Source organism: Cinclus cinclus, chromosome 3 (assembly GCF_963662255.1).
Source record: "Cinclus cinclus chromosome 3, bCinCin1.1, whole genome shotgun sequence".
NCBI classification, from domain to species: domain Eukaryota; kingdom Metazoa; phylum Chordata; class Aves; order Passeriformes; family Cinclidae; genus Cinclus; species Cinclus cinclus.
In genome coordinates, this window is record NC_085048.1 from 60,263,107 (window position 1) to 60,290,250 (window position 27,144).

The 27,144-nt window shown below is 39.7% G+C and overlaps 1 protein-coding gene across 2 annotated transcripts in view; it reads left to right on the plus strand.

Annotated features, from left to right (window-relative positions):
* The window catches only part of TULP4 (TUB like protein 4), a 112,198-nt gene that overhangs the window by 73,336 nt on the left and 11,718 nt on the right, over window positions 1-27,144 (plus strand). For both annotated transcript variants that reach the window (XM_062488880.1, XM_062488881.1), the window contains exons 4-7: window positions 9,427-9,607; window positions 12,092-12,226; window positions 16,542-16,708; window positions 25,502-25,726. In XM_062488880.1, coding sequence (XP_062344864.1) covers window positions 9,427-9,607; window positions 12,092-12,226; window positions 16,542-16,708; window positions 25,502-25,726 — 708 coding nt within the window. The remainder of the gene's footprint in view (window positions 1-9,426; window positions 9,608-12,091; window positions 12,227-16,541; window positions 16,709-25,501; window positions 25,727-27,144) is intronic.

Sequence of the window (27,144 nt, forward strand, 5' to 3'; positions counted from 1 at the left end):
TGTTGTTTTCAAGCTGTATTGTGCTGCTATTTCCTAAATAATAGATATCTCTTTTTTTTCCTCCCCTTTTTTTCTGATATCAGTGTATGGTTGTATTAGCATTGTTTTTCCTTTGCCTTTTTGTCTCAAGTAGGTTTTTATGCATCATTCTGCTGAGAATACAGCTTCCAAAAAGAAGGAAGGAGAAAACTCAGCTTGGTGCACTGTGTCATTTCTTGGTTGCACTTTCCTTTTTTCACTAGCAATGAGCAGCTACACTGTAGATTTTTGTGCTCAGATGAGGACATTTTAGGCTTTTGGCTTGAGTTTTGGGGTGGGTAGGCAGCAAGAATGTTCTCCTTTGGAGCCTCTAGGGCTCATCCACGGCTTCAGGATCTATGGCATCTATCTGTGGGTTTATTCCAGACAAATTTTTCCTGCCAGAAAGCCTAGTCTGTACTGCACAGTCACTGAGCGGGTAATTGGAGGAGCAGAGCAATAAGGTGATACTTCAATGTGCTTTCTTCTTCCCACTCGCTTCATCTGTGCCTCGCCTAATCTTTCCCTGGATGCTCTTCACCCAGCCTGCAGAGGCAAGGCACTGAGAGAGCTAACAAGATGGTGCCATTTGTTCTAGTTGTGAGAGCTGTAACATGGGGGTTGTTTATGGGCTGACGGCATCATGGCTCGTTCTCTCAGTAGCTCCTGCAGTCTTTTGTGTCAAGGCTGTTTCAGATGAGTCTTGCACAGAAATTTTTCTCTTTATGGATCTGTCTGAAAGGAGTAATACAACTGTTTTAATGTTTTGCTCGTCCTTGTATACAGGGTATTTGATGTTTGTTAGTGCAAAAAGCAAATGCCTGAATGGATTTTTACATCCTTTTGGAAGCATAGTGTACCAGGATGTACAGATCAGCCTCAACAGTGTACCTTGTAACTCTTTCCCTGTGACTCTCAGGTTGCAATATTGCTATTTTAGTTGACTGGAATCTGAAGTTTAAATGCTGCACATTCCACCACGTCTTCACCTCCCTCAGGAAAGAAGGATGTTGATGGCAGTGACAAGCAAGAGGTGGAGGGAGAGATGAAAACTTTTTCTGTTCAGTTAATGTGTCCACTTAGCATTTTTATACCTGGTGCTGTTTTACATTTTTGAAGCCTCAATGTTTGAGTCAGCAAAGTAAAGGTGAGTGCGAATAGAAACAAGACCAGTCTCTGTGTGGGAGGTGTCAGGAAGAAAGAAGTCATTTGCCTCTCCTCTCACCTTGCTGGCACTTGTACAGAAAGATTTTGCTTATATAGCCTGAAGTCTTTAGTTCTCTGAGATAGAGAGCGTTGACTTGAACTTGCATTTTTGTAAAGCTCTGTGCTGTGCTTCAGCCCTGGGGCAAATAGTAAGAATGAGATTTCTCAGTGCACCTCTGTGAGGGAGCAGCATGCACTTGTGCTGTGTTTTAGGCAGTGTAGGGAAAAAAATGAACCTTCTGCAGGAAGGTCCTCTAAGGAGAGGTCATATGTAGGGTAGGAAAATTGCTTTGTTTGTTCAGACTTTGAACTGGTCGGAAGAGGGCATGTGAGTGGAAGTGTAATTCTTACAGAGGGAAAACTCTCCAAACTGTTTTACAGCATTTTTCAGGAAGAGGCCATTTTTCCACCTCCAAAGCCACTTGGCTGAGAATACTTTTGCCCCAGGATCCCTTTGGTTCATGTAGAGCTTTGTGGTCTTTTCAGTTCAAAAAGAAATGTAGCTGCCAGTGTGGTTGATTTGAACTTTATCATCACTGGTACTTAATCCATCAATTTTTTGGAAGTTTACTAAGAAGACCAGGAGCCAGATGGGGTCTTGAACTTGGGTCAGATGTCTTCAAGCCTGCAAATAGTCTGAAACCTTGGTGCAGAAAACAGGGATTAGAGTGATTGAATCTCGATGGGGGATATTTGTGGATTTCTGTGCTAGGTTTTGTCTGGGAAAGCAAGGCCAAGTTTCGTAGTAAATGGCAGAGGAAAGGTGATATTTTGGGAAAGTGATATCACATTGTCTTTCCATTGAATTGACAAAAAGAGATAGTATACCAGTGGAAAGCAGGAGCAATTCTCCAAAACCTTTCCCATCAGTGTTGCATCCTGCATGGGTTCAACTAGAGCTCTCTTTGTCCAGGAGCCAGTTTCTTGTCAGTGTTCAGATGTTGAGGGATTGTTGGCAGGTTGAAAAGGAATTAATCTTTCCTTGCTTTTAAAGAGAATAGTCATTCTTCTTCAGTGCCTCATTTGGTAACAGTTTATTACTCAGCCTGACTCCATGTTGTGACTCAGTTCCACTTGACCTCACCCATTCCATGTATTTCCTCCTGACCCCACTGAGTTCCTGCTCTCTGCCAGCACCTGAGACTTAGAAGGAGAGGGCAGAAGCTGAGAGACTAACTCCATTAGTGTATAGCTTAACCTAGGGACTTCTTGATTCTCTGTTACAAAATTCAAAACAGCAAGGGCATTTCTTCTAAACTACTTTGTGTTGCCTTTTCACTGATTGAGAGTGCTGTCCTTGCTTCTAAGTAGTACTATTTTGAATTAGGAAAAAAACAAAAACAAACCACAAAACCCCAGCAGAAACTTTCAGACTTCTAAAGCTCTGAATGGGATTTTAGCTTCACTAGTGAACATATCTTTCAGGAAATAACTAAAACCTGACTTGGGAATAATGCAGGAGACTGCCAAGTGTATCAGTTGACCTCTTTTCCTGATTGAGTGGTTGTTGGTAAAACTAATTGCATTTTCCCACCAGATGTTGTTTTAGTTGCTGTGTGTAATTGCTTATTTGTGAAGAATATGTGTTTTCAGAAACAGACTTTCCCAGCAGTTTTATGGGGAGTCAGAAAACAGTGCTGCTCAAAGAATATTCCAGAGTACTTCTCTGTACTGTGGGAGTTTAGTGGTTCAGGCTCGGGGTCCTCTCCAAGAAGGAATATAGAAATGTGTGTGCCTGGAATACGCAAGTCAGAATTAGTCCAGGTATAATTACAAGAATGTACAATAATCAATCACTCTGTGATTTGCCGGAATACTTTCGTATAACATTTCATATAACTTCTTTGCCTGGACAATTGCTTCTATCCCCACGTGTCTTGAGATCCTGGTTTTAAGATTACTTGTATTTTTGACTCCTGAAGTGACATGCAAGACTGTATCTCATTTACAGTCATTCAGCTACATTATAGTATTTTACTGAGAAATAAAGCCAATGCAGTTTCAATTCCCAGTTTTTTAGCATTTCAGTTTTTATTAAATAGATTTGTCACCAAGATCTCTGATGGATTTACTTTGCCTTCTCATTTGATGGCTTTGTAAGGGTTATCTAGATCCTATGGACTTTGTAAAAGAGAGAATGAACAAGCCTCAAAGTAGGTAACTAAGCCAGTGCTGCTTTTGAAAGGATTAATGGCCTCGAATGAGAATTTCACGGCTATGTGTATGTTTATATATGCAGTTAGCTGAATGATCCTTGACTGTACCAGCCATGTATGGGGCTGGTAACTCCTCACATCCAAACAGAACAGAGTCTTTCAAGGCAATCAAGAAAAAAGTGCTTTCCCCTTGAGCTTGTATGTGAATTTTAGTGATATCTCTTTTTGTGTCAGTTCAAGAAATCGTTTTACAGTGGCTGAATTTTTAATGGAAATAAAAAGTATTCAGCAGGAGAATAGCTGTCTCCTTCACTCTTTTCTTTATTTCTCCCTGTATTTTGAGGCAAAAAGAAAGAAAGCCAGAAATATAACACTGAGAAAAAAAAAACTTTCACTTTTTAATGTATCCTAAGAGGAGCTTGCTGCGCTGTCTCCTGCTTTGTGATGGAGAAACAGTAAACAAGAAAAGCCCAAGGAATGCAAAAACGCCAATACTACATTTAAATGGACTGCAGAATGCTGTAGTTAAGCCATGGCCAGACTGACATTCTTTTGTTAGGCAAATGAATGAAAATATTTAAAGGCAATAATTGTCCCCATACTTCCTTCATTACTAAGCCTACCTGGATAAATAGAAGGTCGATCCATTATTTTGTATATTTATCACTTTGTAGTTCAGTTAATTTTGAATCAGCAAAATAGATTTGTCTCTGTTAGTATGATGGCAGTATGGTGACAACTGTGAAGGCTGTTCCTGTCATAAATACTCTTGTTTGTCCAAGTGGCTAATTCAGATCAAACAGAACTATTTCAGCTTCCTTGAACTGCTCAGCATCTTCTGACAGTAAAACAGTTGACCTTATTATCATTTTTGCAAAGTTTGCTTTCTGAGGTACCTGGTTTTTCCTGTTGGGGGAAGATGGGGAGAAGACTGAAGAAGAAAGCATATAAGGTCTAAATTTGAAGGTCAGTGGAGCAAAACAGAACGAGGCACTGAATGCAGAGCTGTGCAGAGCAAGTGGTTAAGTGGCAGCATTGATGCAGCCTGGTAAGATGGCACCAAAAGTTCTGCAGGTGTGTGTGTGCCAAACACACACACAAAGGTGGAGAATAAAACAAAATAGTGAAAGGGCAGGGTTTGCTAAATGGGTAGGAACAGGAATCCTTCAAACTTTGGAAGTACAACCCTGGAGAATGTTTAAAACCAAAAGCTGCTGTCTGTCCTGTGGGAGAAGATGATCTCTAACTTGAGAAATTGCTCAGTGGAGTTACTGACAGCTTAGCCACATCTTAGGGAAGATTAGAGCACTTAAGATTTCATGACAGATTATGTTGATTTTCAGAATGTTTCAGTGTGTCCAGGAATTTAGATGCAGTCTTTTCATACACCTTGCATAGGCAAATTCTACAGCTTCCTACAAGGCAAGTTCTGTCTGTATGTGAAAATGTGGGTTTTTAAGAATCAGATTGTTCTAGGATAGAGTTGGCTAGACTGATTTTCAATGCTGTTTTAATTAATGGAGTCTATGAATTGTTTTGCATTTGTGAGTTGTCAGATGTATGTTCTTTGTAAAAAGCCAGAGAGGTTCTGTTAAAAATCCTGAGCCAGCAGGAGTAAAACAGACACATGTTCCTTTTTTAGCATTCTAGCATAACGATACTGAAATATCTCACTTTAAAAGTGCTACCCCTAAAGTAACCTCCAACAACTTTATATTTCTTCCAGCTGTAGCAAATTCAGCTTCTAATGCTTCAGCTTCAGTCAAAGGTTAGGTCATTTCCCTGATGCAGAATGACAGCCCCTGTTCTGAAAATGTATTGATTAGATTTCCTGGGAGTTTTGTTTAACCAGCAACATTAGAAACCCTTCAGTGTTAGTAATAAATGTCATTATAAGAGGCGTCTTGTTTTATTGATATCTTTCTGTAACAGTATTGACTGTTTATACCACCAAAACCTGAGGCTGGAAATAATTCTGTCTTCTACTCCTCCTATGTATTCCAATTACCATAAAGCTTGAGCATTCTTACTGTTGATGAGTTCAATTTACTTATATTAAACCAAATTAAATGGCAACAAAATATGTTATGTCTAAAAAAGTGCACTGCTGTTAGAAAATTACACTTCTACAAAACAGTGGGCCTCCTGAGCTGGACTTTCAATGTACCAGGTCTTTGGTCACTCCACTGTAGCTTTGTGGATGTCAGTGCTGCCAAATCACTTTCTGCTAGTCCTGTGTCTGGTCAAGAGCATTGCAGCATTACAACAGATCTTACAGGAGCTGTGGAGTTCAGCACAACACATCCGTATGTAGCAAAGCCAATCAACACATCCAAGCTGTTCTTCTTGAGCTGAATTTTTAGCTTCTTGGCTGTTGTAATATTCCTCTCTTCACAAGAGGAATACTTCAGAGCAAAAGATCCCATCTTTTGCTTACCATATGTCTTTTAGAAATTGATGTATTTCATACTGTTAGTTGAAGTGTCTTTGATATCTTGGGCATTTAAGGGGGTTGCAGTCTTGAATGCTAAGTTTCATGGATGATAGTTCAAAAGTCTTTAGCTGAGAAGCCTATTAGTTTACCAAACCTAGGTTGTGAAACTCATCTCGACTTCGCACATAGACGAAAGTGGTCAGTCAGCACATTCCAGAGAAGGGCATTTTTCAGGTATTCAGATTTGTTATAGTAGATAGGAATCACCCCAAGCTTGGGTTTCATGGAGAACTAAGACAGAACTGAACTTATGTTTCAGAACTGAACCCACCTTTTAGCTCTTGTTACACTTGGAAAACTGTGTGGGTTATCCCAATGCTGTTTATCACAGTTTCCACTTCAAAGCACACAACATCTGGGCACTACAGAATTTGTGTGACTTTTAAGCAGCTACAGCTTCACTCTAGTGTAGGCATTATCATGTTTGATATTTTGTAAAGACATACTGTATTTATGTTGTGGTACTGACTCACACTTGGAATGTATTGGGTGATTTTAGGTATTTGATTATCAGATTTTCCATATTCTGCAAATGCAATTCTGCAGTTGGTAATAAGTGTAAGATCAGTTGTAATATGAAGCAGTATGAAAGGAGACATGATCAGTCAAGAGAAGAACAGAACAAGGGGCCAAAGAACCACTTCACAAAATACTTGGTGGGGTTTTTTAATTACTCGTATTATCACTTAGGTTTTGTGTTCAAGGATTAACGAACTACTGTAACTTGTTACCTTTTTCCAGCATTCTGACCTCCTAGATCCACAAACACCCCAAAAAAATTAAGTATCTAAAATGTAACTTCTTAATTTCTCTGCTAGATCCTTTAGGGATATCCTGTGGCTCAACCTTTTGTCTGAAGGTCAAGAGAGTTTTATTCATCTGACATAAGTAGCTTGAGTGTGACATTTATAACCTGAGTAATGTTATGGATGATAACACCATTAGACATTTTTACAGCTTCAGCAGGAGTTCAGCCAGCAGGACTATCAGGCTGATAAATGCTTTCATCTTAAAGGTTGTATTGCTACAATAACCCTGAAACTTAAAGCTGCTCCTTGAAACCTACAGCCTGGCTGAAGAGATGAAGTGTGCCCTCTGATATTTCTAGATTGCTAAAGAGCTCTCTCAGGTTCCAGTGCTAGAATTAAGATGCTGACATGCAGCTGTTCTGAATTGGAAATTACTGAGTACTTCATAATTTTGAATTATTTGGGGGCACTGCTACTCAAAAGAATTAGCTTTAGATTGAGATGAAACTGAACTGTTGAGTGATGAGTCCAAAGATTATTTTTTTTCCCTACCCAATTATAAAATGTTTCTGCAGGGTTTTAGGAGGCAGGCTCATGTACTGCTATTTTCAGAAACAATAGAGGTTCACCTCCTCTGTCTGGGTATTGGCAATTATAGAACTTTCAGGAAGCTAGTTAAAAACTAATCTATAGTAGACTGAGAGTGGTGTGAAAAGCTAGCAGTGACAACTGGTAAGATTTTGCCTTTGTAAGTTTGTTTTGTTGAGATCAGAGAGAGAGAGTGGCTGCGTTTTGAAAGGGAATGGTGAAAGTGGCTGTGCACTGATCATGCATGTGAAAACAGTGGAAATAATGAACAGTGTGAAAGGAGATGTGATGATACAAGTGGAAGAAGAATAGAATAAGGGATCACAAGGGAGGACACGGAGATGAATAAAGACTGAGTTCTTGCTTTTATATCTAAGAATAGTATTCTGAAGCTTGTAGCAAACTTCAGCTGCTGTTTTAACCCAGCAACTATTTAACACAAAAATATTTTTAACATGTAATGATTACAGTTAAGGCAGCCAGATACTGATTTTTTTCAATATTTTTGATAATGGAAAACAACTCCGTTGTTTTTCTTAAGATTTGGTGGGGGTTTTTTGGTTTTTTTGGTTTTTTTTTACTAAGACTTAAGAAGCCACACTTCCTTTCTGAAACTTTTAAAAGGGCAATAATGACAATTGCTTCCTAAGAGACTGCTATTGTATAAGTCCGATACAATACACACATTGAACGCTGCAAGTCTGACACAGCCTCTCAGTAGGAAGATAGAAAAGAAGACCTCTGACAGCAGAGGTCACTGAGAGTGATTGCAGGCTTTGAACAACAACTGTACATGGAGATCCTGAGTAGGCTATGATTCTTCAGCTTAGCAAAGAGATGACTAGGGCATTGGATAATAGAGGTCTGTAAAATTGTGACCAATGTTAAGAATTTAAGTAAGGAACAATTATTCGTGTTTCTTTCAGTGTAAAGAGCTAAAGGTTGCCAAATGAAAGTATCAATTATCAGAGAAGAAGGATTGATTTTTTTGTTGTTGTTATTGTTGAAAGCTACAGGAGTGTGCAGGAGAGGTGCCTGCTCAGTGCATCCTGTTCTTTTACTCTTCTCCAAACACTTGGCCACCCTTAAAGGTAAGATACGAGGCTAGGTGAATTTCTGATCTGGGCATATAATTGTTAGAACCTTAAATTTACAAGTCTTGGAAATAGGTGGTAGACTGAAGAGCAAGTGTAAGATTTGACCTTCCTTTCAGCTTCATTTTCAATGCTGGCTAGTTTTCAGCTTGATGGATGCTTTTAAACTTGCTTTAAAGTGTATTTGCCTCATGAAGAATTACGTGATAGCAGCAACAGCCTTGGCTAATGCATTTATTGCTTTAGGATTTATTAGTCCTTATTTCCTGAATTTTTTTCCTAAAATTCATCAGATATGCAGGATCTTAACTTTCTTCAATCCTCAAGAAGAATTTATTAAAAAAGAAATTGCAGGTTCCAGTCAGTCTGACTTCAATCTGTGTGATTGGCTTATGGAGTTGTTTAAGGGCAAGAAAGAACTTGAAATACCCATTTTGTGTTTGAAATGTTGGGTGGAAGCTCTTTTCATCTCTTCTTGGATGTGCAGCACATTGCCTTCCCCTTGGCCTATGATAATCTACTTCAAACTGTGACTGATCATATTGCTTTTACCTCTTTTTTTTTTTTTTTTTTTTTTTTTTGGGAAGGCATTTTCCCACCTTCTCTAGCTCATCAGCTGGATAACCTGTCCTTCTCTATTCAGCTTTCTATTTCTCACAAGCCATTTGAAATCTCTGCTAGGACCTCACTTTTGTCAGCTGTGTCTTTTCTTTTGATATTGTTATGACTGATGCACACCTCGGTTTCTGCCAACAGGTTTAGGAGCTTTTGTATTATCCAAGAATACTAAAGAATCTGTGGTAGCCTTTCTGCCATCTCACTATTTGTGGTAATGATCAAATTCAAATAAAGTCTAATGTCTCATATTAAAGTGAACGAAGTGCATCCACCATAAATTACTTGCTCACAGATGTTACAAACTTACCTGTAGAGTCTGCTGCTTTAACTGCATTCTTTACATTCGTCTATGATTGCAGTGTCCTGTTCTGGCACCCTTTCACATCCATGACTGCTTTGCTTTCAATTAATTTCTAGTGTAGCTAGTTAATTACAAGATGCATTTGAAGGAGGACCCCGTGGCTGGCATTTGGTGGGACTGAGAGTTGTTGTGTTATTTTCAGGTACTGTTTGGCACTGCTGATGGACAGGTTATTGTCATGGATTGCCATGGCCGAATGCTGGCCCACGTGCTCCTTCATGAGTCAGATGGCATCCTCAACATGTCCTGGAACTACCCCAGCTTCCTGGTGGAGGACAGCAGCGAGAGCGACACAGACTCTGATGACTATTCCCCACCACAAGGTAGGGTTATGTGCACATCCTTCTGTTTCAGCTTTGCATGTGCTCATGAAGACATCTCAAATGTCAGGGCATTATCATGCCCTACAAAAACAGCAGGGTGGCACAGTTTCAAGCTCTTGTGGAGCAGAGAGCTGGTATGGGAGAGTGGGTTTGTTCCCAGCTCTGCCACCAGCCTTGCTGCAGGTCATACCTCATCTGTGCTGCTCTTCCTCCGTTTGTACAAATGAGATGACAACACAAAGCTTAGAAAGTTTTCAATGAGGGTGAGTGAAAAACAATAGACAGGGGCATGTCAGGTTTCACTGATAAGCAGATATGAGGTATTGCAGTGGTTCATGTATATGGAGGTAGCCAGAGTGCAGCCACAGAAATTAATGCACTATTATATAGATTCATGTGAAAAGACAGCAGTACTCGACATGGGGTAAAATACTATATATTTAATTTTATCTCTGTTTCATAGGATTTCTGTAATACTCATCGTTACAGTCCCGTTTTTCATAGTCCTTACGTAAAGAGTTCCATAAATACCACAGAAGGCTCAGAAATAAAGATATTTCCTGCAATTACTCGGGGTGGAAGCAGGGTGACTGGAGCTAGCTGGAGTTATTCATTCACATGCTTCAGAGCACATTGCCAGTTAGAGAGTCAGGAATAAATCCTTCCCTCTCAATACAACTAGTTTGGTGAAATATTTCGGTTTTAAATCTTTGGAAATCATCGGTAGCGAAGACTTATGAGGCCTAAGTGTCCCTACACAATCAGTCCCACCCTTCTCATTCAGGTAATGATAATACTTCCTGTTGATGGGATTGATCCATTTATAAGCCCTAGGTAAGATGTTCCTGTGTTCCAGTGTATAAAGCCTGAACTAAATTAAGAACCAAGTTTATATAACAGTGATTGTACAGTGAAAATTTTAAATACATAATGATTATTCAAAAATAATTCTGAATTTGCATCTTGGACTTCTGCAGTTTTAATTCTAATTTGGATTCAGACCAAAAGTCTACCTTTTCCCCTGTATGTGTCTATATAATAAGCTTGTATATATAACAAATATTGAAAGAAGATAATCTGATCACCTGGTAAAATGTTACCATATTTTAAAACAGAATTTTGTTTTGGCTTTCATGCCTCCCTTCTGGTACTGGGTAAGATTTCTTACCTTAGGAGGAAAAAAACAGACTTCAACCTAGCAAGCTGTTAAAGCAAGACAGACAACAATAAATTGTATTTTTCCTGGGTTTTTGTTGTGTTTTTTTTTTTTTTAAATACTGAGGCTCCAGCTGGAGGGTGGTGAAATTGCAGAGTACACAGACGAGAACTTAAATGATCCAAATGTGTTCGCTTTTTCTGAGTCAGTCAGGGGGTGGGTGGACTCATTACAAACCTACAAGCCTATTTTAATGATTACCCAAACATGATGTGTTTTCTTTAGAGCAGATGCAGGATAAACCTCTCAAAGGTGACAAGCCTTTGACTCACACAGATGTGTAGGAAGGACTAGAAGTTTGTTGGAATTTTCTTATTAAATTTTATACACACACGGAGGTGCTAGTTACCAGACATCTTTCTCCAAAATGCTTTCTCATCAGCTTTTTTACAAGTTCAGGAAGCAATACTACTCTTAACTGGTTCTGCTTTTTTTGTTGACTGGAAAGATGTTGTCTAGGCCTTGAGAGGCACTTAATCAGGGACCAGTGGCATCTCCTCTCAGAAACTGTAAACAGAAAGAGTTAAACAGCAAAAGCTACAGATGACAATATTGGTCATGAAGTATTTGAACAAAGGAATTTTAGTGAATCGCTGACAAACCCAGAGGACCAGAAACTTTGCAGAAATGGTTTTTAAAGCCAAATGTTCCTTCTGGGCTTGCCACTACCTTTGGATGCATTGGATCCTGTTATGCAGAATGGCAGGTATCTTTTCATGCTGCTGCCTAGACATTTAGAATGCAGTAATTTGTGAAAGGTCAGTATGTTCTCTTAGAAGTTCTTAAAATGTCTCTATGTGACTTCAGGAAGAGTCCCCAGTATCTGCCCAAGCAAAAAGTGTACAGAACTAGTAGTTTTTAATGTTGTTGTATTGCTCATCATGCTGGTTTTCAGCTGGGGTTCTGAGAAAGCCTTCTAAGGCACTGGTTTTCAAATTTTTTTTGTCACTTTGAGGAGTTGAGAATGGAGAAAGACTGAAAAAACGGTGCTGGGTAACACAATAGTGTATGCATTAATCACTGTGGATATGCTGCAGTAAAAATTGACAAAGTAAAAGCACTGAGGTTTCACAGAAACAGAGAAGCTTAACTAGTTAAACCTGCTTTGCTTGTGTTAAACCTGCTTATTTCTGCTTGTGCACCGGTAAGCAGGTAGAGAGGCTTGGAACAACTTCTGATGGTGGTAGGCTGAAGTACAATGTGTTTCTGCCTGGATGTGATTATTTTTGGTTGTTGACCTTTTGCTCACTCGGAGCCTTGTTTTGCAGACGGACCAGCTGCGTATCCTGTCCCGGTGCAGAACACCAAGCCACTACTTACTGTCAGCTTCACGTCAGGAGACATCAGTTTAATGAACAATTATGATGATTTGTCTCCTACTATCATCCGCTCAGGGTTGAAAGGTACAAAAAAGAAGCCATTTCTCTCACTCCTATGCCCTGATTTTCTTGTATTTTTGAGGATGTGTGCATAGGTTACTTTTTTGTGGCTCTCACTCGTTAACCCAGGAGCCCTCGGCGCTGCTATTGCCGTTTCCAGCAGTGACACCTGCTGGAGGAAGAGCAGGTCTTGGCTGATGGAGTTGTGTTTGAAAAAATGTTTCACGGTACTTTTGAGATCGTGTTTCTGTGGCAATTTTGTAGGGCAATTGATCTGTTTTGCACTTTTCCAGCAGAATGTATTAATACGATTATAGTTCTTTGTGTGAATGTCTCTGCTGCATAAACACTTTCTTTGCAAGTCCAATTCACAAGGTCTTCCATGCTTTTGGTAACCTGGTATAAATTGCAATGCTGCTTGGGTTCTCACAGTTATTGAAAACTTGCTAGAATTATTAATTGTCAAGAGGCAAGTTATTCTGAGAGAGGAAAAATTCCAATGATTAATTACTGTACATTTTGCTAAGTGATGTGCATGAATGTTTGTACAATCAGTAGTCCATGTGAAATCTTTAACTCACATTGAAATTTTTACTGTTCTTCCCTATTAAAAATGTCCTTTACTTTGCCAGTACTCTCAGTGCAATTTACTGTGCTTTGCCTGCAGAGACATTTTAATTCAATACAGCACATGGGCGCATACTTAAATACAGGTTCCACTGAAGCTTTTTCATCTCCATAGGTAAATTAGTTTTAAATTAGATGAAAAGAGAATTAGGCTGTTGGAGCAAACTCTTAGCTGTTCTGAAATAGTGGGATGCTTTTGGTGAAAAGTTGCCCTAACACCACCCCCACAGTTTTTGGGTGATCCATTACATACAGTAGTCTTAGGAGGTAAAAACATCACCTTTGAGGTTTCTTTTCCATTGCTTTCTCCATCTGTGCCAACACAAGAAATGTGCAAGTGGCAAAATGCAGCATCATGAGACAGCCCTACAATCCAGAAAACTTCATCAACTGAAAGGATACCAAGATTGTGGAAAACTGGAACCAACATAAAGAAGCTGTTGTGATAATCACCAATAGGTCTGCTCAGCATTTCTACACTATTAGAGTAATTAGGGTACTGAGCAGTCTTGAATTGTCATCTAGTCTAGCTTTCAGCTGGGAACAGTAGGAGAAACAAACACCTTCTTATTTTCTGTCTAGAGTTGCAGGGCTCTATCTTGCTGAGGATGTCTGTCCTGTTTCTCTTTCCTCATTGATTTTCACTAGTGCAAAAAAGATCCCTTAAATATGTCGCCCTCCTGTAGCAAAATATTAATGTGCTAGATAGGCTAGAAATATTTTTATTAGTTATAAACTGGACTACATTTTTTTAATCAGTAGACAAAAACCATGCAGCATCTTACTGGATTGGGAATGTGTGTGTGACACAAAAAGATTATTGGGCTATCACTGTCTGTTGTTAAGCATTGTACAGTGGAAAATAATTTATGTCTGGTTTTATATAGATGTTCATGTTTCCTGTATCTTCATAATTTTTTTTCAAGTGACTCTAAATTTTACTGGATTTTGTCACAGGCAAGAATGTGCAAGACCACAAAGTATGGTCTTCAGTATTATCTATAAGTCCTTGTTCTTGTGTTTGTGTTTAAAATCTCAAAGTATTGCACTGTAGTCTCTGCAGCAGATATCCTTGCCTTTATAGGCTGCTGTAGGCTACCTTTATAGGCTGCTGTAGGCTACTTGATGTATTTTTAAAGTAGGCAATTATGAAATTATTTCAAGCATATATATATATTCTACTAGTTTTGCAGAGCCATCATTTTACTGGGAATATTTCTGTTAATTGACAAGGAAAAGCCTTGATAATTTGATTACCCGAATAAAAGTTCTTTTCATCCAGCTCGAACAGTCCTGATAGTTTTGTCAGTCCTAGTGGAGGTCTTGAACTGTTCAGATGTATCCTTTTTTTTTTTTTCTTTTTAACTCTGTGATTCTCAGTGCACTGCTACCTGCAGACCTGCTGAGCTACATCTACTAATTGTACTAGTTAGCCACAACTACTGCCTGAAGAGCTGTTGCACATTTACAGTGCTCTGTGTTCAAGATTTGCCGATACATGTGGCTGTGGTGGCTGGAAAGCAGTTTTGAGGGATGTCTGATCCACTGATTCACTTGTGGACCATTATCCTAGATGAAACCTCCATTTGATCTTTAATCTCTCTGCTAGTGCTGAGAACCTATTTATCAGTTATTGTGTGTAAAGGTCCAATAGTCATTGAAGATCCTGTTGGCAGTGAAAGCATATCAGTAGAGCCACACTGCCCTGGGGGGATGCTGCAGCCCACATCCATCCCTTTGCTGCCTTTGCAGTCTTTGCAGCAGTCTAATTCCAGGACTTTGGAGAGAGAGAGAGAGAGAAAACTGCTGGACAAAGTAATCACTCCTCTTCCTCTTGTCATGGGGATCAGCTGAAAATTTTGCCTGAAGATATGTATCCAAAGGAGACAGTTTTTTCATTATGGTAATTCCATAGGTATCCAGTTACCAAAAGTAGAGCTGATCAGCTTGCCTTGTTCATTTCTAACCTGCCTGTCTTCTTCCTCTCTGAGAAACATGAATTAAATCCTGTTGTAGGTTACTTAGAGGGCCAAAAACTAAGGGAAAACAAGAGACATACAATGCCTAGCTGTGGAAAAATTACCCTGAAGAACATGCAGCTTTCCTCTGATATGTACAGAAGCATGATTCTCATGAGAAATATCAGAAAGTTGAAATAATATAAAACCATTTTAAATTGCACATAAAAGTCCATGAAAATGACAAGTTGACAACTTGAAACAATTTTGAGATCCTTCCTGCCAACTCTCATTTCTCTCCTGCCTCTTCATTTGAAGACAGCTTCTTGCCCACAAGTGTCTTCAAAAGGTTCTTGGCAGATTGAGCATCCCAGAGCACAAAAGTTTTGTCTTTACCTTCATTTTGTCTCAGCACAAAGTAGGTGCCCTTCACCTCTGGTTTAAGAGTAAAAAGATTTAAAGACTAGCTTGGTATTCCTTGAACATGCAAGTCTGCTTTTGAAACACGAGCAGAAATGCAAAATACTATTTTAGAGTTACTCTAGAAGTGTTACAAAGAACTAGAGGATATGAGAGTTTGAAATAAGAATCCCCAAATTAAGCTGTGGGTGTCCCTCATCATGTGGTGCCTGTAAGAGAAGTAACTGGTATCTCTATTCATATCCGTGTATATGAGAATCTGAGTGGTCCCCGTGTGATTTCAGCAAAGCCCTACTAAGCAGCTGAGTAGATTTTTCACAAGTAAGAATCACAGAATCTTTAGGGCTGGAAGGGACCTCTGGGGATCATCCAGACTAACCCCCCTGCCAAGGCAGGGCCCTCTAGAACAGGTTACACAGGGACTTGTCTTGGTGGGTTTTGAATGTCTCCAGAGAGGGAGACTCCTCAACCTCCGTGGTCAGCTTCTTCCAGTGCTCTGCTGCCCTCAGTGTAAAGAAATTCTTCCTCATGTTGAGGCAGAACTTCTTGTGCTTTAGTTTATGGCCATTGCTCCTCGTCCTGTCACTGGGCACCACTGAAAAGTCTGGCACCATCTTCTCAGCACAAATCTTTGAGATAATAATGAGATCCACTCTCAGGCTGTAGACCAAACAAGCCCAGCTCCCTCAATCTCTCTCATAAGAGAGATTCTTCAGAGCCCTCATCATCTTTGTATGATGGTGGCAAGTGAAAACATAGGATATGGAGGCCATATGTATTTATGGATAAAAATCCAAGTGCTTGGTTTTATGTTACACTGTTGTAACTCTAGTTTGAGCTATGCTGAAAGTTATATTAACAGCCAGTGAGAACATGAAGCATTGCCAGATATTCTGCTTTTTTGCACTCTAGGCCTTTCCAGACAAACACTCTTTGCTGCTCTCTTCGTCAGATTATTTATTTGCATTTCTCCACTTATTTACCCAAAGCTGTATGTAGGGTCTTCCACATCAGTTTCAACATCTCTAGTAAATTCTTGTCCTTAGGTGTTTAGGACCAGCTACTGATTACATTAGGACCATTGCTGATTACTGACTCACCACAGAGAGGAAAAGAATGTTTTTTACACTTTTTATTCAATTTACGAAATATTCATTCTCCAAAGCACATCTGTGGCATATTTTCTACTGTTTTAATGAAAGGATGTAGGTTTCTAAGTACTTAAGTAACTTCTGAGAGCATGTTTTATCTGTTCAAGTCACTTTGCAGCATCTGGAAATGCTGTTCTGTTGTTCCTAGTCGGTGGTTATTGCAGACCATCTTTATGATTTCAGATGTGGTGGTACAGTGGTGCACACAAGGAGACCTACTTGCAGTAGCAGGCATGGAGAAGCAGAGCCAGCTGGTTGACCTCAGCAATGGTTCCCTGCTGAAAAGCGCACTTGTCAAGTTCTACAATGTGCGTGGGGAGCATATCTACACTCTGGAGACACCTGTACAGGTAGGAGGCATTTTTAAGTCTGTTCTCCATGTTTTGCTGATATGTTTTTCCCACATTAGCTCATTGCTGTAGACCTGCAATGTGGAAAATGTTGCAAAATGTCCCGAATCCATCCTAAAACGCAATACAGATAAAGATGTGCTATTAACAATGGTTGTTTGCATTGAGGTAGACATGCAAGACTGCCCCTGATTCTAAGGTCCACTGTGCTAGGTACTGTGGAAATACGAAAGGAGAAAGTATGTTTCCCAAAATCACTGGGCCATGAACAGACTGACAGAAAAAGAAAATTCCATTGTTTTATGGATAAGTGAATGAGGAGAAAAGAAATTAATAACTTGCTTAATGTTGTAGCAGAGCCAAGAGCTGGACAAAAATATTCCAAGTCCAGTATCATAACTACAAGATCGTTACTGTAATTTTCTAATGTACAATCATTTGGTGTAATGCAGTAACCTCAGTCATGTAACTTGCCAAGTAAATGCCAGCACATGGTCCTCGAGCTGCTCAGGAGCACAATGTGCTTCATAGGTTTTTGCTGGTACTTTAGAGCCCAGCAGAATGTAATTCTATATCATTTTCTGCAGGATAGGAATGACTCCATTCTGATTTCTGCTGCTAGTAATGAAACTTTATAATAGCTTTGAAATCTAAATTGAAGGAAAATGCTGCAGATATATTAATTATATTTAATGATGATACCATGTATTATCATTTTTTTTCCAGTACCCTGATCTGGAATGGATGCAAAAGGGTGACATAGTGAACCGTCTGCTAAGCCTTTGTGTTTACTTATATTTAGCATTAACCTGTGCTTATTAACCTTAGCACTCTAATTTAGATAGAATTCTTTAGTTTTGTAAAGTGTAAAATAATGGTCTCTAAAGTCAACCTAAATATGTACAATGATATCTAATGCTGATTTAGGTACCTAAAGGACTTACCCATAAACACAGCTTTATTGTCTTAAACGTAGCCCTTGCAGCAAAGTAACACAGCCCTTTCTTCTCTGGATCAACTGTGAAGAAAACATTTCTATCAGTGTTGCTTCTTCCCAGCCCTGGTGAAAAGCAAACCTTGTTCTGTTACTTCAGTATCAGAACTCAGTATGTGCACATTAGCTGTTGAACCCTCTGGTGCCAGGCTCTGAAATCACTCTGGTTTGAGCATCAGAACCCATCAGGTCAGGTTGCCCCAGGGTACACCTGTGTGCGAGCTTTTTCCTCACTGCTTTGTTCCTGCTAATCTCAAATTCTCCTTCATTTAAATACTTTCATCTTCTTTAGTTGTATAGCTTAAACTTCATGTTTTCAGCTCTTCTCCTTTCTCCTCTACTTAACTAGCTGGGAGAAAGCACATATTTTGGCTGATGTGGGGGGCTAATTATTCTGCCATTATGCATGTGCTTACAGGGCAGCTGAGAGGTCAGGCAGAGCAGGTGAATGCCAAGTTTGTACTGCAGTATGTCTAATAGTGGAAGTAGTAACATAAGTCTTTCTGCTCTTTACAGCTGCTCTTTTTGTTGGGAATAGCAATATTTTAATGTAATGGAGGTTATTTCCCCCATTGTCAACTGCAGACTAAAAGCCAACAACTTCAGAAGCTGTAAGGCAGGTTGCAAGTGAAGGATGAGGACAGTCAGAGAGAGGCAACCACCACTTAATAACAGAATCAAGAAGTCTCATTTCCTTTGGAAATCAGGATAAAAATAACATTCAAACTGATACATTTATGTTTATTTAAGGACTGTGCGCATAAACCTACCTAAAATTAGAACCACCCCACTTCTTTTATTAGTCAGTGTTTAGTCCCTTTATTTGGTGGATCTAAATTCATATTTACTCAGCTGCAGGAGGAAGTGAGGGGTCTTTCAGAAGAACACCTGTATCTGCTCATGTAGACTTTATTCTCCTATGTATTTGAATGCTGGTCTAGCAGTATTGCCAGCTAAATGACAGGTATGCTAGAACATTGTTAAGTATTTAATTTACTGACAAAACCAGATACAAACCACTGTTACAAAATAAATGCTGGCAAGTTCTGTTATGCTGTGCCCCTGCTCCAAAGATGTATTTGCAGAGATGAGTGAGTCAGTGGTCCTAGTAATTTGTCTCATGACAAATTCATCAGAGTAAATTAATTAGTTTTCTGTACCATGGCAGTCAGCCTTGTAGTGGGGTTTTATAAGATTCATCACTGGTTACTGAACTAAAAAAAAAATGGAAGAAAAAGACGTAATTTCCTCATCTTGAACTCTTCTTCTAAGACTTTCTTATGAAGAAGCAAATGTGTGACTTGAAAAGTGCATTGATTATAAATGAATGTTGTTCTGAATGCAAAAACAGAAAAAATAAAACAACCATGGACATTAAAAATAATGGATTACAGGTACAAAACTATTTTCCATGTGGTCTCTGTCCCAATTCTTTGACAAAGCAGATGTCTGAAAATTTTATCAGTAAAATATACTGAACTGTTTTTGTTTCTGCTGTTTGTCTGTCTTTGATAGGATACTCAGGAAACAGATTTTATTGTTTTTAACAAAACTCAGTCTAAGACTGACAGGATTTCTATGCAACTTGGCTGGAATGTTACTGAATATAAAGTCACTGCAAACCCCAGTGGCAGAATAGATTTGGGAACTGCAGGTAACTCATCTCAGTGATGACTGTTGTCATGGATGCTTCAAGATATTTTATATGCTGCCTTCTCTTCCAGCTTTAGTTTTGGCATCCTCTGTCTTGTTTGATTAACTCTCTTAAGCTTTTACCTTCAGTGTAGGAATTTATAGTTCATAAACCTAGTTTGCTGAGTATAAAACTCTAGATAGGGAAATCACACTTGTTTAGAAGTATCGAAATATAAAAGCAGTAGCTTTACTTGAAAAACAACATTCATAAACAGAGTGGTAGAGTTGGCATAGTGTAGCAGTCACTCCTGTTCCTGGCTCTGGGGCTTCAGCCTGGCATCCTGCAAGGATGTGTTTGCAGAATAGAGTGAAAAGAGCTGAAAAAGCATCGGTTAGGGCTGGTCAAATACTGAACTGAATTCTATGCAGAGAGCTTATCTTAAGAGCTGGTGATCAGCTGATGACTATTCAAAAACATGCTATCAATTTCTGTAAAATTTGCCTCTTTCTAAACCCGTCCTTGTATGCATCACAAACTCCAATGTTAGGTACCAAAAATACACCCTGTTTTTTCATGGTCCTGCATTTTCAACATTTAAAAATGAGATTGCAACAGCAGGCTTCCCTACTGATCACAATGTTTTTATTGGAAGAATTTTAATTTCTTATATTGTTTGGTAAGTCTTCACAACCTTTCCCTGGCATCAAGCAGGGATGAGAATAATCAACTCATTTAAGATGGTTTTATAGTCCTGCTAAATTTGTTTACCAAATGCTGCAACCCAGTTCTGTCACTTTAGAATTTCTCATCCAGTGTGCAGACAGGTCTTTATTATATCAACTAACTGTACCTGCTGTCACTGCTGATTGGAAACAGATGCTTCATATATTCCTATATCCTGAACTTCAAACAGGACTCTCCTATAGGATCTCTTCAACATTATCTAACTGACAACTTTAACAAACTTGTGATTTTTTTTTCTTTCTAATGGTTCAGTCTTGTGGTTTACATTTGGTCCCTTCTTCATTTTTACGATTTTTTTAATATGTCCCAGAGAGGACCAGGGGAACAAGAGCATAGATTTAGAAGCTACAATGCAGATCTCCTCCATACACCTTTAATTCTAAAGTAAACTTTAAGCTTTTATATCACTGTGTAGCTGGTGTGAGTACAGATTACATCTCAAGTGCACCGACGGAGGATGAGAGTGAACTAAGCTTCACATGTGGTATAAACAGCAAGATTAAATGTGAAAACCCCATGTTTATCAGTGTAATATTTTTAAACCTAATTCAGAGTGGTGTACCAAAGACTAAGTCTTTGTGGAAGAAGTTTCCAGAAGTCTTTGAGAAGACAACCAGCTTGCTACAGACCTGCTGCTGTCAGCATTTCAGAGACTGGTTTTCTGCTGGAAATGTCCCAGCATCTAAATAAGTATATTTAAGATTATATGATCCCGCAGAAATATGGTAGTTCTGTAAAGGCTAGAGAAGGAAGGTGCAATTTTAGGTTTAATTCGGATAAAAATATTCTGAAAGAAGAGGCTGCTTTTTATGTTATTCAGCTGAGCAGACCTTGCTTACTTCATTTATTTCACACAGAGTGTTCAGGTTTGTTGCATCTGAATTAATCTTGCCTTTCATTGATATTGCCTGAAATCAATTTTATTTAGTTGTTATGGGATGAAAACAAAACTACAAGAAGAGTTAATTTTCTTACAGGAAAAAAGCAACAGTTTATGACTAACTGATGAGGATAGGGTATCAAAAAGGACCCTGATGTTCTTTATAATAGGCCATAGGATCATCTCTGCTGCAGAAATGGATTTTGATCAGCACTGGAAATTGAAGACATTTTTCTAAGCAACTCTTTCTGTTAAAATGGGATCTTGTTGTATTGACTTCTTAAAAAATACTGTAGAAACAGGATATAAGAAACAGCTGCAAATCAGATAAGAGTTTACTGCATCAAACTACTATCTACTACTATTGCTACCTACTATCAGGTCGCAGCAGTGGCAGATTTCTCACCATTTGTCACTGTCAGTTCTTAGCAGTTATTTTTTTTTCCCCACTGTAAATATGAGGAACAGAAGAATGAAGGAGTGCTGGGTTGCTTTCCCACAGCCATCCGTGAACACTGTGGCGGTACAGAGGTGTGCACACACAACTCACAAGAGCCACAAGGTGGGCACTGCAGCCATTGTCTCTGAGAGGGAAGAGTGTGCATCTCCACATCAGCAGTCTGGACTGAGAATAAGCAGGCAACCTACTTACATATGCCATTCTCTGGATACTATTTTGCAGTTGTGTTCTTCCTTCTGAGAAAAGTCCTGCTAGTTCCTGGGCTTTCTGCCCTGGAATACTATTTTTATTTCATTACCAGCGGGAGTCCCAGTGCCAACAAACAAGGGATTAGTTCAAGCAGCAGGCAGACCCCATGGCTCAGGATTTCTGAGCTCAAGGCAGGCAGCAAGAATCAGCTAAGAACAGTGTTTTCATTGACTGAACTGCATACAAGTGATGGAATGTATATAAACTATGTTGTCTCCTGTAAGAGAAACAGTAGAGTGACTTGCAAGAAGCAACCACAGAGCTTTGAGTGGGAATACCCATTCCTGCATGCTTTTCTAAGGGGAATCAACATCCTAGCTGGGGGTACATATTTGAGTAGCTGTAGCTGACTTTCAGGCTAAATTGGAAAGAAATGGCAAAAGAGCTCCTTGTTGGTCACTCGTCAAGATGTGTTTTCAGTCAGCATTTCTTCTGATAAAGCATTTTTGTTTTTCTTGTGTTTTAACCAATGGTTTCTACTATATAATTGTCACAAATCTACATGCTGGTATTCAAACCCTGGAATTCATTCAGGTATTTACAGTTTATGCTGAGATTTTTCAAAGCTTAATGCTATTTTCATATGCAAAGTGAGATTAAAAATTCTCATGTTGTATTTGTAGCTGCATTTCTTTGTTCCTAGCAGGAAAAAACCCAACTGTGAGAACATATGGAACATATATTTCCATATATGGAAAATAAAATTCTTATGTCCTAGAGTCTGCTTGTTCATTTTGTAACAGGTGGATACAACAACTTTTGTCCTTCCTTGCTTTTTCCTAAAACAGTGCAAATAGGTGGATGCTTTATGAAGAGTAATACTTTTGTGTTGGATGTTGGAGGTCAATTGTGTTTTTCTCAGTAGCGTTTGCAAAGAAAGCTGTGGCCTGCTCATAACTGACTTGCTGCAGTAATTGAGTCATATCCCTTGTCCAGCAAGGGAAAGACTAGGAAGCATAGTAATAGAAAAATATTATTGGAGCAGTACTTTAAAGGTCAGGTCAGATCTGGCATTTGGGTGATCTTTTATTTCTCCAAGACCATAACGACATGCTAATTTTCCCTGAAGCTCATCTGAAGTCTTAGCCCTTCACTGTAAATTAAACATTGCTGAATGCTGGGCTGGAGGAGCACCAAGGGTCTGACCATTTCAGAGAAAGGAAGGCAAGGTGTGTCTGGTGGCGTGGTGGAAGTGCTCTTTGTTGAGGTTGAAAAATACTAAAACATAATGAGGTATGTGGGGAGACTAGTTGTACAAATGGAAGAGTAGAAATGTGCATATGCATTCATAAACAGAATATAAAAGCATAATACATTGAGAAGTTTAGAAGGTGACTGAATTATGGTTGCCTGTTGGAAAAGGGTGGTGAAGTTTTCAACTTCTGACTTTCTGCTCTTTGGAGCTCCACAGTGCTATGTTGCCAGAGGTCCCACCCCATATTTCAGAGCTTCTGAAAAACCTTTTCCTTGAGACTGTGTTTTAGATTGCAAAAGTTCTTGCACTGCTACTATCTGCACCTCTGATGTTCTCTGCATGCAGCAGTAACATGAGGAAGGAGGTGGTTTTATTTGACTCCATTTGGATGAAGAACATCCTACCTGGGTGTGATATATTGGGTTATAATAGCTGCAATATGAGACACAAGGTCTGGGTGTGCTGTACGAGATTAGCTGGGATATTAGACTTCTCTTCTGCTGTTGAAGTCTATCAAATAAATAAACATTTGTGTGCCAAGTCACATACTTGTCTGTTCCCTGACTGTGTTTATAGGTAAGCTGTAGCTGATGCAAGGTGAGCAGCAGGATGCAGTTTGGATCCCACAGTAATGATCAGGTAGATAGTGCTGCCCATGCTGGGATTCAGCCCTTGGGGAAAAATCAGGGTCACTTCTACTGTGCTGTTCTCAGGCTGTCACACAGTAGATGTGGCAGGTACCTACTTTGTGCCAGTGCCTTTTCAATTGCATTTATTTGGTAAGCAGCTTGAACTGTTTCATTGCTGCCAGACAGTGTGAGGGTCAAGCCATACTCACAAATCACGAAAATACCAATCAGCAGGGGATACTTCTTGTGACCTCTCCTCAGATGCAGGGCTGTATCCCACAGATTATGGTTATGACACGCCATGTGGAATTACTGATGGTACACAAAGGATTTCTCAATTCTTTTGAAGTTCTCTACTACAAAATGCATTTAGTAATTGCTGTGAAAATCACAAGGTTCACATGTTGCTGCTTTCTATTTGTGTATCAGTCAGCCTGAAGATTTGTGCCTTTGTGGAGGTGTGTGTGTGGTATTTCCTAGATGTAATTAAAATTAAGTTCCTTAATTCCTCCTACTTTAAAACCAGTATTTTCCTTGAAATTTAAATTTGGGTTAAGATGACATAGAAGGGAGAAGATCTCTTCTGTGAAAATGTTTTTCATCCAGTGCTCTATCTTGATGATAAACACTGATATAGTGCTGTGCCAGCTGCATTTTGCTTCATATCAGTCACATAAAAAAAAAAAACGTTTTCCCAATTTCTCACCTGTAAGCATCTTGAATTTGTGAATGGAAGGGAGGCTTTTTCCCCAGACAGTAACCTCTGGGCTGATCTAAAACCTGACTATTTGGGTACCATGCCGCTAATAGAGGAGTGAATAAAAGCTGTTATTGGTGGTGTCTTGACCCTGTCTTCTTGTTTGATGCATCTTGTGAAAAAATATTCCAAAGATACCCTGACCTTTCAATAAATACAGTTCATTTTTTAGATGAAAAGCATGTTTGCTTAAACTTCTGAGTGTCACAGATTGAGAAAACAAGGAAGACCTTCACAGAAAGGAGTAAATCTTTTGTAGTTCACTGATGGCAGCCTGCTGTATAGTATTTTTCATGGAGTTAGAGTTTCATCTTTATTCTGTGTTGTTTATTGATGCAGAGGTAGCAGATGGGATTGAAATACCATAGGGTGTGTCTATATAAGAAAATACAGGTGCTTTGTAACACAGAAAGCAAGAGAGGACAGGTGGGTGCAAGTAATGCTTAAGGGCAAAAGTGATGATCATAGGGCTAGAGGAGCTCACAACAGACTGGTACTTTACAAGAAGAGATGGGATTTAGAAGGAAAGTTTAGGGAGCTCCTCACAAGCAGGAAGTAAATGTCCTCAGCAGCAGTTGTTTGTTTATCATTATTCTGTTCCATGTTGTGATATTTAGTATCAGTTGGCCCTCACTCTTTCTGTTTTTACTGTTGTGATTTGGACATTTCTGAGCATAGACAAGTAGAAGACAAAAGGCCATTCTCTGCTGCATTCCTGGTGCTCTTTCACAGTTCGGTTCCTTTGGGAATAGTTCAAAAGAGACACTTCAGCAGAAGACTTGGCAAAAACAAGAAGGCTGATTGGGTTTTCTTCACTTGTTTTTTAAGTATCCCTGGGCATATAATTTAACTTTTCAGTTGTAAAATATGAGCTGTTACCAGTGGATGAAGACTGATTAGATGGCTGAATAAATCATTTGGATAGGGCATCAAAAGATCCTGCTTCCAACACCCTGTGTCTTTAAAGTCTCTTATGCTATCTAGGTACTGAATTTGGTAGCTGATTCCTTGTGTGAAGAGCTTTAAGCACTCTGAGTAAAAAACACTGAATAAACATCAACAGCTGTTTTTGATTATTTGAAATGTTCGCATTCTTCTGTGGGCAGTGGTGGGCACTTTTAAGTTTCTAGAAGACTTAGGGTAATGTGATTGGTGCTGAATTCGTGTGATCAGTTGTTCTGCAGCCATCTTGGAAGGAGGTCGTTGGCACAAAATCTTTTGAAGTTGTGTCCTTGTGCTCTTTGTGCAGCGTCCCATCATCTCGATCTGTTGGGGTCACAGGGATTCCCGCCTGCTGATGGCTTCTGGGCCCGCGCTGTATGTGGTCAGGGTGGAGCACAGGGTCTCCAGTCTGCAGCTGCTGTGCCAGCAGACCATTGCCAGCTGTCTGCGGGATGACAAGGACATCAGCAAGCTGACCCTGCCCCCTCGGCTCTGCTCGTACCTCACCACTGCCTTTATACCAACAATCAAGGTAAAAAAACAGAAATGTGTGTATTGTAAAGAGGAAAGTGTTACTAGATCTACCCCCTCCACGGTGCTCCTAAGTGGCAATGGCTAAATTATAAGATTTTATTATTTTAAAAGCTTTCATATCTTCTTCAAGACCCCACTGGTGTATTTGGTGCCTATTAAAAATCTGTAAAGAAGGCTCACACATGGTGATCTGCATTGTTCCGTGGTGATGGCCTTTCCAAGTACGTTAAAAGGGTAAAATATGCTGGTGACTCACAAAGACTTTTGAAGAAGTTCACACTGGTGATAATACCCTGTCAGGGTTACAGGAAGGATTCACAGGGGTACAACTGTTGCCTCTCTACATGTCACATGGGTGCTTGTATTGCCAGGAAGGTTAGGCTTAAGATCTGGGGCTGCCCAGACATTTCTTTTAACAGTGAATTCTGCTAATCTTACTGCTCTAACAGTGCTATGGAATAGTGAACCAGGTATCACACTTTTTCCTGTACCGCAAGCAAAATCATTTGCACAAACTTCGTTTTATGGTTTTGTCCTCAGTAACATCTTGGGATTTCCAAGCTGTTTATCACAGCCTATAAACCAGAGCATTAGCTGGTAAATGCTTGACATTCAAATATACAAAATCACATTTTTGTGGGTTTTTTTTGTGTATGTGTTACAGCAGTCTCTTCAGGCAGAGGTCCTTGTTAAAACAATGCAGAGCTAGAACAAGTAACTTGAAATCAGTGGGACTGGCCCAGCTTAAATGAGAATAAATTATGCCTACAAAATAATAGTTCAGCATGGTTCTTTCTATTTGGGTACTGCTAATCAGGGCAATTTGTGCAACTATAAATCATTTCATTTGTCAAAGAACAGTAAATGCCTTGCTGTAACCATAACTCCTGCATCTCCAAAAGATGCAGAGCATTTATCACACTGGAAGTCTCCAGTTCTTTCTAGTTCTTTCCATCCTTCTCCCCAGGATGCTTTCCCTATTGTTCCAGAGCCACTCCTCTCTAAAGCATCAGTGACAATTTCCTGGCTGTCAGGGAAAGCAGGGGCGGGGATGGGATGGGCTGGATGAAGGTAGCAGTTAGCTGGGAGCCCTGATGGGGATCAGAGGGCTGTACAGGGACACATCGTTGCCAGCAGCCCTTGTGTCACCTCCTAGAGGAGATTCCAAGATGCAGAGCGGTTGTGGCGCTGCGTAGCTGAGAGGTGGAAGTCGGGTCTCCAGAAGCCACATGCCTGTCCTGTTTCATGGATGTTTCTGGGACCTCATCAGCACTTATACTTTACCCTGGCTCATCCCCAGTGACCCACTCAATTTACATTGTCAGCCATGCCATCAGTGCTAGGCAAGGCACCCTCTTCCCTGTGTACATTCCTCTTCCCCCTCCAGCTTGCAGACCACATTATAGGTTGCTCCTC